This window comes from Dacryopinax primogenitus (assembly GCF_000292625.1).
Source record: "Dacryopinax primogenitus strain DJM-731 SS1 chromosome Unknown DACRYscaffold_15, whole genome shotgun sequence".
Lineage (NCBI taxonomy): Eukaryota > Fungi > Basidiomycota > Dacrymycetes > Dacrymycetales > Dacrymycetaceae > Dacryopinax > Dacryopinax primogenitus.
Window position 1 is genome coordinate 338907 of NW_024467212.1, and position 13911 is coordinate 352817.

Here is a 13911-nt window from a genome sequence, read left to right on the forward strand (position 1 = left end):
GTTGAGCATGTGTATGCACTGAAACTGAACCAATATCCAACCTATTTGACAACCTCACTCTGCATCTCCAGGATGGATGCAAAATCCAAGCGTGCCACTATAATCTGGATGTTCTGCTGCTTACATAAAATGCAACATCTACACATCATCACTGAAGCTATCTTGAGAAGAACCAGAAATCTCACTAGATAGCATGTACTCTATGTGGGCCTCAATGATAAAGATGGCTTTGGATTGGCATTTAAGGTCCAACCACAATTTGGTGGTGTATGGCACATGCATCTGTGTATCATGATCGTGGATCCATCACTTAGAAGTGGCCTATTAGAGAACATAGGGCCATCCTTTCTACTGACCTGAAGTGCTTGAAGCTGGAGATGGGGCAGCAGCTATTCACATGACCTGTCATTTGTGGTGCGGTGTGTCATTTGTGGTGCGGTGTGTCATTTGTGGTGCGGTGTGTCATTTGTGGTGCGGTGTTCATTTTTATTCCCAGCGATGAATCATCTTTGCCTGTCGAACTTCCATCAATATGAGGTCATAGTCTTCTCCAACTTCTTGCTTCGACACTGACTACAGCTGACGCGCCCTGAAAAGTTTCTTTAAAATGATCTTTCTAGATGAACTGCACGTCGCAACACCTTCAGTCCCAGTTTTTCATGCCCCGATATCTGCCGGACTCCACTTCCTGAATGCATCCTGGAAGACGTTGCACAGCGATGTCAAACCCAAACTAAACTGGGAGCTCTTTAGCTGGACAATACTTGATTCCGCGTTGGGAAGATGTCAACGACGAAGTCGGGTGGGTCCGTCCTACTTTCAAACTGGTGAAGAGTGCAATCACACTCTTTTTATGGGATGAGACTCAGGGTAGTGGGGGGATGTTAAGAACTTGCATCGATCATGGGTTGATCAACCTTGAATTTATGGAGATATGAATGATGGGAGTGGTTCCCATATAATCACGTGACTAGCCCTAAGCGCAGAGGACACATCGTACTTATTCTGTTTGAAAGCTGGTCGACTCATAGATCAAACATGCAGAGAGTCTTATTTATTCGATAATGCTATGTGTGTAAATGGTGAGATCGATGTTATACGACTAGTTGAAATTGATTTTTGGGCGCCCAAACGGAAACAGAGAAGCCGCGTCGCCACTGACCACCGACCATCCTCCGTCGCACCTGTTACTTTATCCACCATATCCCATATACCCTCATCAACAGCGCACCGATGCGGTATGGTCTGTTGCCAGAGTCTGGATCAGACCAGGAACAAGAACAAGAGAAGAGAGTGACAGTCGTCGCACCGACGCTGCCTTCGTGAGTCTCACTTCACGTGTTGTTGGCCGTCCCTGACCAATGCTTGGGAAAGAAACTCGGGCAGATATGGTCTGTTCGACTTGGATGATGAAGAGGACGAGTACTTGAATGAACCATGGGAGGCGGAGAGGGATAGTGAGGAGGAGGATATGGTATCCCCGTGCGTGATCAATGATGATCTCTGGTTGTCGTATGCCGTATTGATGGAGGGCAGGTTGCAACTACGCCGGAAAGCACCACCCCCTGCGCTTACATCCCGACCGCGGTTCACGCTTCCCAAGGCTCTGAGAAGCCCTTTCGCCACGCCCATCAAATCCACCGTCGTTGGTAGCACACCAATGAGGACCTCCGTAACACCTTCACCGTATGTATTGCGTATTGCTCCCCTATCATGTCTGACACTTTATTGATGCAGTCTTGCACGATCAAGGAACATCTCTGCTCGGCTTCCCACAACACCTCGGTCCCTACCTCGCACTTCTTTATCATCACGATATGACCTTCTTCAGTGAGTGACTTGTAGGGACCATGTTGCAACTGCTGAATGAGGTGCAGACGTTCCGCCAAGAAGTCCGCCCCCTCAACCCCGTCCTCGTCAAAGCCTGGGCTAGTAGTTTACGACTCTGAGGATAGCGATGCCGATGATGAGCAAGCGTATGCGTCTTCAACTACCACGCATCTCTACTAACTCTTGCATCAGAACTCCCTTGCGAGACTATTCCTCCATCCCCTCCTACGAGCCTACCCCACCGCAAGCGTTCAAAGAAGCGAAATGGACTTCGTATCGCGATCCAATGGAGGAATGGGAACGGCAGGCGAAGCAGGCATCTCTGGTTAGCCTTGGTAGCCATACACTCCCTCCAGTGACTGACCACACATTAGAGACGCGCCCAAAACTCTTTCCGTCTCCTGGAATCGCGGATGTCCCAGCAGCGCAAGTCGAAAGAGCAAGAAATTGCGCGTACACTGCAGGAAAGCCGGAGCAGGGACGTAGAGGAGGTGGAGCGCCTGCTCGGTCGGATGAGGGTGCAGCAAGAGGAGGAGGAGAGAGAATTAAGGGAGGCACATGAGCTTCGAAAACGCGATCTTTGGGAGGTAGGCCATCTTACCCATGTCCACTGAGGACAATGTGCTAAGATGCGCATGTAGCGCGTTGATACGGCTCTGAGGTTGGAGGAGCAGGCGCAAGCCCTGGCAGAAGCGAAGAGACTGGAGGAAGCGCGGAAACAGAAGGAAGAGGAAGAGCGGAGAGAGGCGAAACGCCAAGCAGAGGAGAAGCGCAAGAAGGAGGAGCAGGAGCGTTTGGCGAGGGAGGCAAAGCAGAAGGCTGAGGATGAACGCAAGAGACAAGAAGACGAGAAGAAGGCACAGGAGGAGAAAGCACGCAGGGATCAGCTGGCGAAAGAAGAGATGGAGATGAAGAGGCGGGAAAACGAGGCTGCGGCGGTAAAGAGGAAGGAGCTTGAGGAAATAAAAAGACTGCAGAGGCTGCAAGATCAGAAGTGGGATGTTTGGACTGAGGAGTTACGGGCACAGGCTGAGGAGTTGAAGGGTAAATCTGCGGTATGTTGTTTCTCCCCAAAGGCGGCCTTCTGGACACTGACTTCGATAGTTCATGCTCAAAGCGGTTGAAGCGGTCGACGACGGCGATAAGCCGCGCACCGTCAAAAAGGCGTGCTCCGATGCCCGGCGTACAATGCGTAAAGCCCTTTCCACCATATCACGCGAGCTTTCCGTGCTCTCCCGTGTCGCTTCCCAATGTCAGGTTTTCTTCGCGCAGGCCAGCGAAGCCGACAGGGATGCTTTTGGATATCTCCTCCATCATTTTGGACAGACAGTACTTGAGAGAGCCGAAGAAGCAAGCGATTTCAAGGAAGTGTACCCGCTGGCACACGCAGTCAGGCTGTTGATGACGGAAGGCGGGTTGGCGAAGAGTGTCGGGAATGCGGTGTGGTTTGCGATCAGCAGGGAGACATGGCTTGTAGAGGCTGTACGGCCGCCCCAGCCTGAAGTGCGCATTCTTCTCAGCCCTCTGACATAATGTACTAACAACGTCGGTAGGGCATGTCCTCCTCTGACTGGGAAACCCAATTCGGCAAGCGCAGGGAAGATGAGCCTTCTCTGTCTTACGCGGCCCGTATATCCAACTACGTCGCCCTATATGCGGCAATTTGCCAGTCCGATGTTGAACCTGACGATGATCGCATTCCCCCTCAATACACGCTGGATGCGCTGTGGAAACGCCTAACATCCCTGCTCCGGAGACCACAAGACGGGAACTGGCTCGTGCCTCATATGGTCGCTGCTATCCTTCAGGTGGCAGGGAAGCGGTTGGAAGAAGTGTACGGCGAATTGCAGTTTTCCAAATTGCGGGCCTACCTACTCGAACTCTGCAAGGCAGATGACGAAGCGAATCCACACTGGTTGGGAAGAGAAGATAAGGGCGAGACTGCCACTGCTGGAAGAGACAAGCTTAGAGCCGTGCTTATCGGTTGGGATCAGGACAAGCTTAGCGATGGCAGGGAGTGGGAGGATGATGTTCCTGGTGGAGTGTACACTGTTATTGAGAGTATGAACAGAGGGAGTTACGATGGGAGCGAGATGGCGATATAATGACTTGGACTGTTGAGTTGTATATTTCTGTGCTGGTGATCGATATCGACATGTATATTATTTCGTTGCTTCGTAGACGTTAATGAAAATTGATGATATTAGTACTTCTTTTCACAACGCACAGCCACATATATTTTCCGTGATCCCTTATTACCGGTGTCCAAATTTCTGTTGAATCCTAACATTGCACTACCACACCATGGCGCCCAAGCATTCTCTTCCTGAGGCTTCATCCAGCGCACCCAAACGAAAGAAAAGCGCACCTACAGCCGACAACCGCCTACTCATACTCGAAACTACACTCAATCAAGCCCTCGAATCATCAGCATCTCTGAATCCCTTGGTCGATCTTCTCGCTCTTGCCGAGTCGGACGACGCGGGTGTAGTGCACAAGGCCATATATGCGCTCTATCGGGTGTTTGTAGTGTCTATTGACAAGGGAATGCTTAGTCTTGAAGCTGGAGAGGCGGGGGGGAAAGGGGGTGAAGAAGAAAATGTGGCCCTCGTACGTGCATGGTTGAGGGAGAGATGGGAGGAGTATATCAACTTGTTAGGGAAGTTGATGCACCACGAGGAGACTGGAATCAGAGTGTGTTGTCTAGACCTTTCTGGTTTCACAGCAATTAATTGGACTGTGCAGACCGCTGCGCTAGAGATACTCATGGCCTTACTGAAGCCATGCTCCTCTGCGCTTTCAAAACGCACTCGTCAGCCGAGAATGGACGGTGCTTTCTTCCGCCGAGTCGTCAGTGCGCTGCTTCTCGGGCAATCCCCAGCTTCGCTCACTCAAGGAACATCCAATTCTGAGGGCGGGATACTCATGCAACCCGATATTTGCGACTTATTCCTCGCCAAGTGGCTTAGCGTACACGACGATGTGCGATGGTTCTTCCTACGCGAAGCCACAGGGCTCTTGCAAAAAGCAACCCCAAGTACACCTCCCATCCCTCTCGCACAGAACCTCCTCTCCCTCCTCGAGCGCCTAAACACGATGCCCACCAAGCCCAAAGAGGTGAACGCCTTCTGGATCCAGGAGCTAGCTTCCAAGCCCGCTAAACCTGGCATCTCAAATACTTCCAACGCTGGAGGAGAAGAAGATCCTGACCCCTCTGACTGGCTTTCCTACTTCGAGGAACCTGTGCCAACTTCAGATCAAGACGCAACTAAGGCTCCTCGGCGCACCACGAAGCTTTCAGTCCTCCAGAGCTTACACCACCTGCCTTCGCACCGTGCCGTCTTCTCTGAGTGCTGGCTTGCCCTATTACCGCACCTTACTACGCCTGCTCTCGCCAGCAGAGCACTCAGTGTGCTGCACAAGAAGGTGCTGCCGAATTTTACACGGCCGCTGAGACTTATGGACTGGATTGCAGGGTGTGTCGATCATGGTGCATCTGTTCCCTCTCCCCCTTCCTGCGGCTTGCTGACCAAGTTCAGGAGGAGTTATCGGCCTGCTTGCTCTAAACGCCCTGTTCACATTGATGAAGGATCATAACTTGTGCGTAGGCGCCCTCAGGGAGTCTTCTCGAGTGCTCATAACAAAACAGAGATTATCCGGACTTCTACAAACGCCTGTATGCTTTCCTCACCCGTGACGTCCTGCACCTCAAATACCGCGCCCGTTTCTTCCGTCTCACAGAGCTCTTCCTGTCTTCTACGTGCGTCTAACCCAACCCTATGTCTTCGTTGCTGACTCCCCCACTCCAGTCACCTCCCCGTCGCGCTCCTAGCTTCCTTCCTCAAGCGTCTCTCCCGTCTCTCCCTCTCTGCACCGCCATCGGCTCTCGTCCTCCTGCTTCCCTTGACATACAACATCCTCAAAGCCCACCCATCGCTCATGCCCATGCTTCATCGTGAACCGCCAGCAGCAGGAGAAGACACAGACCCGTTTGACCCCCAGGAGCCAGATCCCATGAAGACGAATGCACTTGGAAGCTCACTTTGGGAGCTTGCGAGCCATAGAGAACATTATCTCGCGAGTGTGAGCACTATGGCGCGCATCTTATCAGAACCGTTCACAAAGCCGTCGTATGCGCTGGAGGACTTCCTTGACCATACATATGGAACCGTGCGTCTTTTCCCCCCTTATTAGCTGCATGCTTAATGTGACAAAGATGTTCGAAACGGAGATCAAGAGGAAAATCAAGCGCGACCCGGCGCTTGCGGGGGACTATCAGGGGGAGATATTCCCGCCTGCTACGATGGCGCTAGGGATGGAGAAGGAGAACGGAGAGAAGATAGGGGATGTCGTGGCACAGTTATGGGGATTCGGAGTTATGGTATGACAGCATATATCGTACAATCTATGTCCAGATGCGAGGTGTAAGTACATGTCGTAGATTGCTCATGAGTCGTTATCATTCCCATCCTATTGCCCTTCTTCCTCCGCTGCCCCCGGCAAGCCCCACATGCCACCTGCGTGGTTGGGGTTTGCAACCAGCAGATCATCGTCATGGTTCTGAGTGTCTATACCAACCGTAAGCCTTTCGCGCCTAGGCACGTACCGAACAAAACTTTCCTTTCCGCCGCTCAACATACTCCGCATCGATCTCCGCCATTATCTTCTTCTGCATCTCTTCCATCTCCTCCGCAGTGCTACATGTTCGATACCGCTCTATCAGTCGCCTACCAGAGCGTCAGTAAGGGTATCTCTCCAAAGAATAAGGGTGCGCACTGATTGACAGTCCAGAACGAATGGCCCCAGCTGAACTTGCTCATCAATGTCTCAGCGTACGAGTCAAACCCGGTGATGTAAAAAGCGGCTGCAAGGGCTTCGACGCAGTTCAACCGCCAGGGCTTGCCGTAGTTCACAGGGTTGGTCGCAACGAGGTATGGCACTGTCATACATTAGCTTCAAGCTTAGAGGGAAGCGGGGGAGGGCGAACGTAGACGCTCGTTCGGGGAACGGATCTTAGAGAATGGTACGTCGTCTAACCGAGCCCAGGAGCACTCTACAACAGCAACCCCTGCCTCTTGCACGATTTCCCGATCGGAGGGGGACACGACTGAGGTGCCTTTCGGTCTACCAAGCGATGAGCTTTGCGGTTTGGGTCAACAAGGCTGACACACGTTACGACTATCCCTCGAAATCTCTGACCAACTCTCATGTCCTTAATCAACCCGAGACGAGCTAATTTCTTGCCAGAACATCGCTTCGGATCGCACTGGTCGAAGTCCTGAACAATGTGAGCGTGATGCGTAGCACCGATCTCAGATGTACACATACCCACATGGCTACCGGTACGTCAATTTTCACTGGCTCGTCGGATCCCTCTAAGGAAGTGTTGATATCGTGCAAAGTGTAATGAGACGATATCGAGCTTACCTGAATCCTCATCCTGTGTGCCCTCATCCTGTGCCTCGTCTGGCCCATCCTCATCCACCGCCGATTCGGGTCGCTCATGGCTGTCATACATATATCGAGCTGCATGACCATGACCACGCCCTCCTCTCGCTGATCCTCGACCTCTTCCTCGACCTCGTGCGGCTGGTTTCTTGCCCATGGTTGAAAAAGTCTATGGAACACAGAATAATTCTGCGTCAAAGAAATCACATGTCGTCCAGTGGCAGTGTGTCGGCGATAGAAGGGTATTCGTAGCGCCGATCCACAAAAAGCATCAATTATCGCAACAAATTCATTCATTTGTCACTTTGAAATCTTTTCTGCATTTCCTAGTGTCGTGTAATTCATGATTCTTTGCACTGCCCAACAACATCGACAGGCGCATGTCCGTCGGCCGAAAACTCGCAGAAGTCCCTGATCCGCTCGTGTGACGTTGTGTCGCTGACTGGGCGCTTGCTATTTCTGGCACAACATACGGGTACTTAAACTGCCAAATTTCCTCGTCTGTACCCCAACTTCTTCACTACTCAAGAAACAAAACTGCCTCAGACCACTTAATATGGCTACATTTGCACGATCAGCATTCAATGTCAAAGCATACAGCGCAATTCGCCCCGTATTTCCACCACAGTTCTTTGAAGGCATCTACGCCTATCACGCGAATGCCGGAAAGGGCAAGGGAGAGTTCAAGCGATGTGTCGATTTGGGATGTGGTACAGGTGCGCATCACTGAGCTTTTCAGACTAGCGCATTTCTGATGTCGCGTCTGTCGCCTCTCTAGGACAAGCGACAACCGTCCTTGCGGAGAAGTTCGATGAAGTCATCGGTGTCGAACCAAGCGGACCTATGGTCGAACGTGCCAGAAACCTGCTCCGTGAGACCGAAGAACTCAAAGTGGTAGGGGACAAAGTACGTTTTGTTCAGAGTGCTGCAGAAGAGTTGCCGTTCCTGGAGGATGAGAGTGTCGATATGGTTACCGCCAGTGCGTATCCTCTTTCCCATTATCGTAACCTCAGACTGATTTGCATACAGGCCAAGCTGCACATTGGTTTGACTACTCAAGATTGTGGCCTGAATTGGGTCGCGTTCTCAAGCCGAATGGTGCCGTTGCGTTCTTCGTAAGTCGTTGTTCTCACCTCCCTTATCTCTTTGGCTCACTGCTTCTTGCAGGGTTACGGCGAGATGCGTCTCCCTGACCACCCGTCATCGACTTCCCTCATCGGGGAGTTCACCCATGGTCCCGAACTCGATTCGAACTGGGAACAACCTGGACGGTCCATCGTCGAAGCACTCTTAGACCCCATTCCTTCCCCAGGTCTGCCGTTCGACCCCTCCACGGAACAGCGAATCAAGTACAGCGGTTCCTATTTCCCCAAACCCGAGGTACCCGACCCGCAACCCGTGATCCTGTCTAAACGCATGAATCGGCAGGACCTGGATACCTATGCAAGGACGTTCAGCGCCCTGCATACGTTCTGGGAGAAGCATCCGGAAGACAAGCAACGGTCTGACGGAGACTTCGCGACCCGCTTTGTAGCAAGGATGATGCAAGTTATTTCAGAAGATGGTGGGAATACGAATGAGTTCACTGTGGACTGGCCAGCAGGGTTAATCTTAGTTAAAAAGGCTGCATAGAGGAAGGACGGCAACGTGTTTCATTAGAACTGCATGAAATCATATACATTTATCATGAGCGCTTGATATCGCTCAAGGAACTGGAGTTTAGAATTAGATGAAGGGAGTAAATCATTAGTTGAAGCAAGGAAACCTTCGAATTTCGTGTGTCGATGATATTATTGAGTGTGACATTACTGTATTTCAGCTGAATTCGAATCCCCAACGAACATATGCAAGATAAGTCTTGAACCGAAGTCAGGCAGTTTCACACCTGTGGTCTGTCAAACAATGGGAGAGACCATGAGGTTAGAAAACATACCTCCTCTGGCCATTGTTCAAGGAGGTTCCCCACCTAGTTTATACCCTCCTGGTACCTTTCAAGTCTAGCAGTGTGATGCCGACTTCTTGAAGCTTGTCGGAAATGCAGATAAAACGTCTGGCCACTTCAGGATCGGCGATCTCTACCAGGTTGGACCAATATAAAAGATACATGTAGTGTTCCTCCTCTAGAAGAGCACCCTCACGTGTACGAATAGTCCTCAGGACAGAATTTGGGGATGCCAGCAAGGAGTCTAGGACCTCCCATTGGAGGTTAAGATTATGCAAGTATCCTTCGTATCTTTGGACCAACGGGATGTGGAGCTCTTCAAGAGCAATGAGCGACTGAATTAAAGGTCCGTCGGGAATCCATGGCACGCTCAAATGTCGCAAGCGCGAGAAGGAAGCCGAGAACATTAATGGCCACAAAAGTGGTTTAGACAGGATTTGGCTGTCGATCACGCAATCGGTGAGCGTTTTGCGATGGCGAGTGAGAAACTCCGTCAAGATTCGGGGGTCAGACAGGTCGATGTCCAAGATGGCGTGAACCTTTCTGAGGACTGGCGAAAAGATATTCCGAAGCGTGTTGGCCATGATGAAAATATCGATTGTGTGGTGGTGGATCCTGAGATGCTGTAGGTGGGGGAGGATGATGGGAGAGCACAATGGATGTTCGAGAAAGCTGATTGCTTGCACCGGCCACATTTCGAATCTAAGGACCAGTCGTTCAAGACGAGTCAGCTTCGCAAAGCTTTGGAGTGTGTCGACTGTTATAGAAGAACTGGTGACAGCGATGTCAAGCTTTTCCAAAGTCCCTCCGCAGTATTCGTTGATTGCGATGATGTCGATCGCCTCTACTGGACGACTGACGCATATTTCTTTGAAGTTGTTCAAATGTCCAAAAAGGTGCGAGAGGTAGCTGAGTACATTTGACCGTGTTGACCAATCACCAGGGCTTATTTTCAGCTCGGTCACTGAGCGAGGATTGACAGGGTTGCTCGACTGAGCAAGTTTGACCAGACGCAGGCGCAAAAACACTATCTGGTAGGGGTTTTGTATGAGAATTCGGGAGAAAAGAATCCTTGAAACCACTCTCTGCAGGGAGGCTCAGTGATACATCTGCGTGCTATGTAAAAAACTTACCTCCCAACGACGACAAACTAAACGAAAAGAGAAAAGCGGGTCATAACGGTCATAACCGGTGTTGTATGCCAAAAAAAGCTTCCAGGGCGGCGAGCTCGAAGATAATGAGTAGTACCTCGTTTGGGAGACGAGAGATCGCAGCCATTGTCGTATCTCAGTGAGGATAGATTTTTCCGGTTTCCACAAAACGTCTGAGCATGTTTACCTGGCGCCACAACTGTACAAGTTTGCAACTGGCGTGCAGCCTCGGGACCGGCCAAGTGATGCTCTGCTGAGGAAAACACCGTGCCTCCGAGGTGAAAACCGCCACTCGCATAAGCTTCCTCGAAAGCTCTTTGAAAAACCTTACAGTTACTGTCAGACAACAACAGCCAGTGGTCGTCAAGGTCCTTTGTTTCTCCTTCTGTTTTTATTATCCAGCGAAAGTGCATAACTGAAGGATGGGCTTTCTTCGTCATATTCTACGCATGCGTTCTGTCAGGTTCAGTGGCCCTCCAGTCCAGACAGTCCAGTTCCACTCGCCATTGAATTCCAAGCCAGGGAGAGCGACGCAAGAAAATCTGGCAAGATCGAGTAGTGTTCGGAGAGTGTTCATTTGCTGTACCGCAAAACTACCACCCTCCTTGGTTGATTGGATTCTCCTTGGTTCGCGATGGATATTTCTGTTGACCATCTCGCGTTCCTCGGCGAGCGCTCGCCCTTCCAGTCCAAGAACTCGATGTTCTTCTGTTCCAACGCCGCGGCGAGCAACATGAACCGCCTGACGACAACAAGATCTCCATGATCGAGCAGCTTGGTCCAATCGAGCAAGGTCGAGTACGGTCCAACGTATACGTTCCTCCCCGAGAGCTTCTTGAGCGCCCGTGGAGCCCTGGCACGGAGGATGTCCAGGAAATTCCATTGTTTTGCGTAGCTTGCCATCTCTGTCGTGCGGATGGTGTGTCTGCCTCTGCAGTAAAACAGCGGTAGGCAGAGCTCCTCCAGCGCTGCAGGAATCTGGCTACAAAACCCCGGATCGGGCACCCAGCGCAGAGTGAGCTTCTTCAGGCTTGAAAAGGTGTGAAGGGCCTCGAAAGACCATGCACAGATGGGCTCGGGGCGTGTCTCCATATCGAGTATCTCTAGAGCGGCGCGGTGTCGGCTGAAGAATGCTTGCAGGACCGGGTGGCTCGTCACGTCGGTATCGGAGAGAGAAAGAAAGTGTAAAGAGGGAAAGGTTAGGGCTGAGAAGAATGCCAAGGCCGAGCAGTGCCATTCAATGAACATGATCTTGAGGTACGTCACTTGGGGCAGAAGCACCCCCAGATCTGTAAATTCGATTCTGACGTCGCGTCCTCTGCCGTAGAAGGTAACCGAAAGCGATTTGAGCCGTGCAAGAGTGGAGAAGCTGGAGATCGTCGGTCGATCCAGGGAGTCAGACGCCAGAACCAGCTCGAGGGACTCGAGCGTCTTTCCACAAGCTTGGTTAAGCGCGGTCAGGTCACGGGAGGAGAACGCCTCGAGCGCTTTGAAGACTTTTAACCTTGGCAGAAGGGAGAAGAGGGAGTGCAAGCAGTTATCCGCGTATGCTGAAGGGCTGAGTCTATCCCGTAGGCAGAGCATGAGTCTCCTCGTCCCCGCTAGGCAAGTCGCTTCTTCTCCAGCTGCTGGGGCTGCGAGCCGTCTCCGGACATGTGCGAGGAAGAGCGCGACATGATCCGTATCTGCCAACCTCAAGTTCGCGTACACAAGTGAGTACACGAGATACTACACCGGGAATGTATTAGGATCTGTTCCTTCTGCAGTGCAAGAGGACGTGCCCGCCAGCGCTGGCACACCAGTGCGAGCGGAAGGAGTGGGTAGAGCACAGCTGACCGTGCGTGGAATTCGGACAGGTCGAGCAGCTGCAGAATGAGCAGCAGCACGTCGTCTGGTAGGTTTGGTATGGGCATAGTGAGGGTATGGGTATGTGGACGTTGAGAGCATGGGGCGACTGGGGCGACGCGTGCTCGACAGCGTTCGGCTTTGCCTCTTTGTTGGAAGAAGGGCAGTGCTGATTGCAGCTTCTCGAGCGTATTTCTGGAATTAGACACGATGGGGTGATCCTTCATGGGCGTCATTATTGTATTTTAGATATTCAAATAATGAACTTTCTATTTTTCATTGTTCACTGAACAATGCATTATAAGAAATGTACTTCGGAACAGCCCGTTAAGGAATGGCCAGAATCCGGAGATAGTTGTCTTCTCTGCGGCTCTCCCATCTTCCAGTTGCGCGCAATGTCAGTGGAGGTAAGGCTCACCAGCGTCTGCCTGAGCATTATCAACCAGATCGAACAGTATCCAACGCCACCAATTGACAACAGGACACCTAGCCAAAGCCCAAGGCATACGGACAACATCATTGGATTTTGCAAATGACCCTTCAACCAGATTCTTAATTCAGTACAGCCTACGCATATCCCTTCAACCCTCGTTCACCAGTCCCGTCAACCCTTTACGCCCTGGCATGGAGCGTTATGTGATGTATCGTACAGTGTTCAAGGCATAGCCTGAACCTGGGCCGCGCCGGGCACTTCGGGAATGCCGGTCCAGCGGTCCTTGACGAACACTGCAGCCAATGTCAGCGATGAAATGCAGGTGAGGTGGGATGAGACGTACGCTCAGTCCCGAAGGGAACCTTGGCAAAATCACGGAAGTTGCCAGTCTGGATGGCCTGAGACTCGCCGAAGGCGACGGACTTGTGGGAGATGGCGCTGCCGCAGTTCGAGCAGAAGATGCGAGTCACTGGAAGGAGCAGGCGTCAGCAGCTACTCAAGGATGCAGCAGTGGAGGAAGAAGGGGAGGATGATGGAGGCGCATATATTTGGGTATCAAGATGGAAACGCACCGGTGTTGCCAGAAGGCGCCTTGATGTTGTACTCCTTGACGGGGCCGGTGATAGTAACATCCTTCTGGGGGCAGAGCACATTGGTGGAGAACGCTGTCGCCTCATATCAGCACCTCCCCGAGTGCGGACGGCGAGTAACGCACCAGAACCGGACGTCTGCTTGCAGTCCCAGCAATGGCAGACGATCTGCGAGTCGAAGTCCTGTCCCAGGGTGATGGTCGTCTCGCCACAGAGGCACTGTCCAGAGAGCACCATATTTGCTGATCGTTAACAGTAGTAGATTAGAGGTAGTGAAGGGGTGGTCTGGGAAAGACGAGGGGCCAGTCGGGTGAAGGGAAGTGTGAATATATATGTGCCCTGTGTGGTGGTAACGCTGGAGGGCGTGGGTCTCAGAACATGGCCATGAGGGGAAAGGATATCCGGCACACCCAATCATCGCATGATCCCATTCTCCCCCTCACAACCTCAGGCACTCAGACCCAGCCACAAAAGGCAATCAGTGCGTCACCCGCTCCTCGCATCTTCCTTCCAGTGTATCATTCCCGTCCTCGGCGTCCTCGCTAGCCCTTCATGGCCAGTGCAGACGGCAGACGCCCCGGCACAAGTAACGCCAAAGTACACCTGACACGGATAGTCTTCCATTGAACTCGGTGCGAGACCATCCTATCCACCTCCTCCTGGAGTATAGTG

At 51.9% G+C, this 13911-nt stretch overlaps 6 protein-coding genes across 6 annotated transcripts; 3 read left to right on the plus strand and 3 right to left on the minus strand.

Annotated features, from left to right (window-relative positions):
• Nucleotides 1-1228: 1228 nt before the first annotated feature.
• On the plus strand, nucleotides 1229-3965 carry DACRYDRAFT_117783 (uncharacterized protein). The gene is made up of 10 exons (XM_040770457.1): nucleotides 1229-1322; nucleotides 1375-1482; nucleotides 1537-1686; nucleotides 1738-1830; nucleotides 1878-1976; nucleotides 2023-2155; nucleotides 2205-2417; nucleotides 2472-2885; nucleotides 2935-3333; nucleotides 3384-3965. The coding sequence occupies exons 1-10, from the start codon at nucleotides 1234-1236 to the stop codon at nucleotides 3933-3935; spliced, it is 2250 nt and encodes a 749-aa protein (XP_040626468.1). The 5' UTR covers nucleotides 1229-1233; the 3' UTR covers nucleotides 3936-3965.
• Nucleotides 3966-4128: 163 nt separating this feature from the next.
• On the plus strand, nucleotides 4129-6217 carry DACRYDRAFT_81955 (CBF-domain-containing protein; the record flags this gene model as incomplete). The annotated part of the gene is made up of 6 exons (XM_040776539.1): nucleotides 4129-4524; nucleotides 4576-5320; nucleotides 5370-5430; nucleotides 5480-5590; nucleotides 5640-6000; nucleotides 6047-6217. The coding sequence occupies exons 1-6, from the start codon at nucleotides 4135-4137 to the stop codon at nucleotides 6215-6217; spliced, it is 1839 nt and encodes a 612-aa protein (XP_040626469.1). The 5' UTR covers nucleotides 4129-4134.
• An 83-nt stretch (nucleotides 6218-6300) lies between these two features.
• Nucleotides 6301-7374, minus strand: DACRYDRAFT_81957 (DUF367-domain-containing protein; the record flags this gene model as incomplete). The annotated part of the gene is made up of 7 exons (XM_040776540.1): nucleotides 7258-7374; nucleotides 7159-7205; nucleotides 7002-7108; nucleotides 6818-6954; nucleotides 6607-6769; nucleotides 6437-6557; nucleotides 6301-6390 (listed from the first exon to the last, which is right to left on the minus strand). The coding sequence occupies exons 1-7, from the start codon at nucleotides 7346-7348 to the stop codon at nucleotides 6301-6303; spliced, it is 756 nt and encodes a 251-aa protein (XP_040626470.1). The 5' UTR covers nucleotides 7349-7374.
• Nucleotides 7375-7818: 444 nt separating this feature from the next.
• DACRYDRAFT_81961 (S-adenosyl-L-methionine-dependent methyltransferase) lies at nucleotides 7819-8984 on the plus strand. The gene is made up of 4 exons (XM_040776541.1): nucleotides 7819-7994; nucleotides 8057-8257; nucleotides 8308-8393; nucleotides 8446-8984. Exons 1-4 carry the CDS (start codon nucleotides 7835-7837, stop codon nucleotides 8908-8910), a joined length of 912 nt encoding a protein of 303 aa, XP_040626471.1. The 5' UTR covers nucleotides 7819-7834; the 3' UTR covers nucleotides 8911-8984.
• Nucleotides 8985-10944: 1960 nt separating this feature from the next.
• DACRYDRAFT_17246 (uncharacterized protein) lies at nucleotides 10945-12284 on the minus strand (the record flags this gene model as incomplete). Its single annotated transcript, XM_040771270.1, has 2 exons — nucleotides 10945-12099; nucleotides 12171-12284. The coding sequence occupies 2 exons, from the start codon at nucleotides 12282-12284 to the stop codon at nucleotides 10945-10947; spliced, it is 1269 nt and encodes a 422-aa protein (XP_040626472.1).
• A 439-nt stretch (nucleotides 12285-12723) lies between these two features.
• Nucleotides 12724-13904, minus strand: DACRYDRAFT_23671 (uncharacterized protein). The gene is made up of 5 exons (XM_040773335.1): nucleotides 13650-13904; nucleotides 13365-13594; nucleotides 13222-13314; nucleotides 12993-13118; nucleotides 12724-12942 (listed from the first exon to the last, which is right to left on the minus strand). The coding sequence occupies exons 2-5, from the start codon at nucleotides 13474-13476 to the stop codon at nucleotides 12872-12874; spliced, it is 402 nt and encodes a 133-aa protein (XP_040626473.1). The 5' UTR covers nucleotides 13477-13594; nucleotides 13650-13904; the 3' UTR covers nucleotides 12724-12871.
• Nucleotides 13905-13911: the final 7 nt, after the last annotated feature.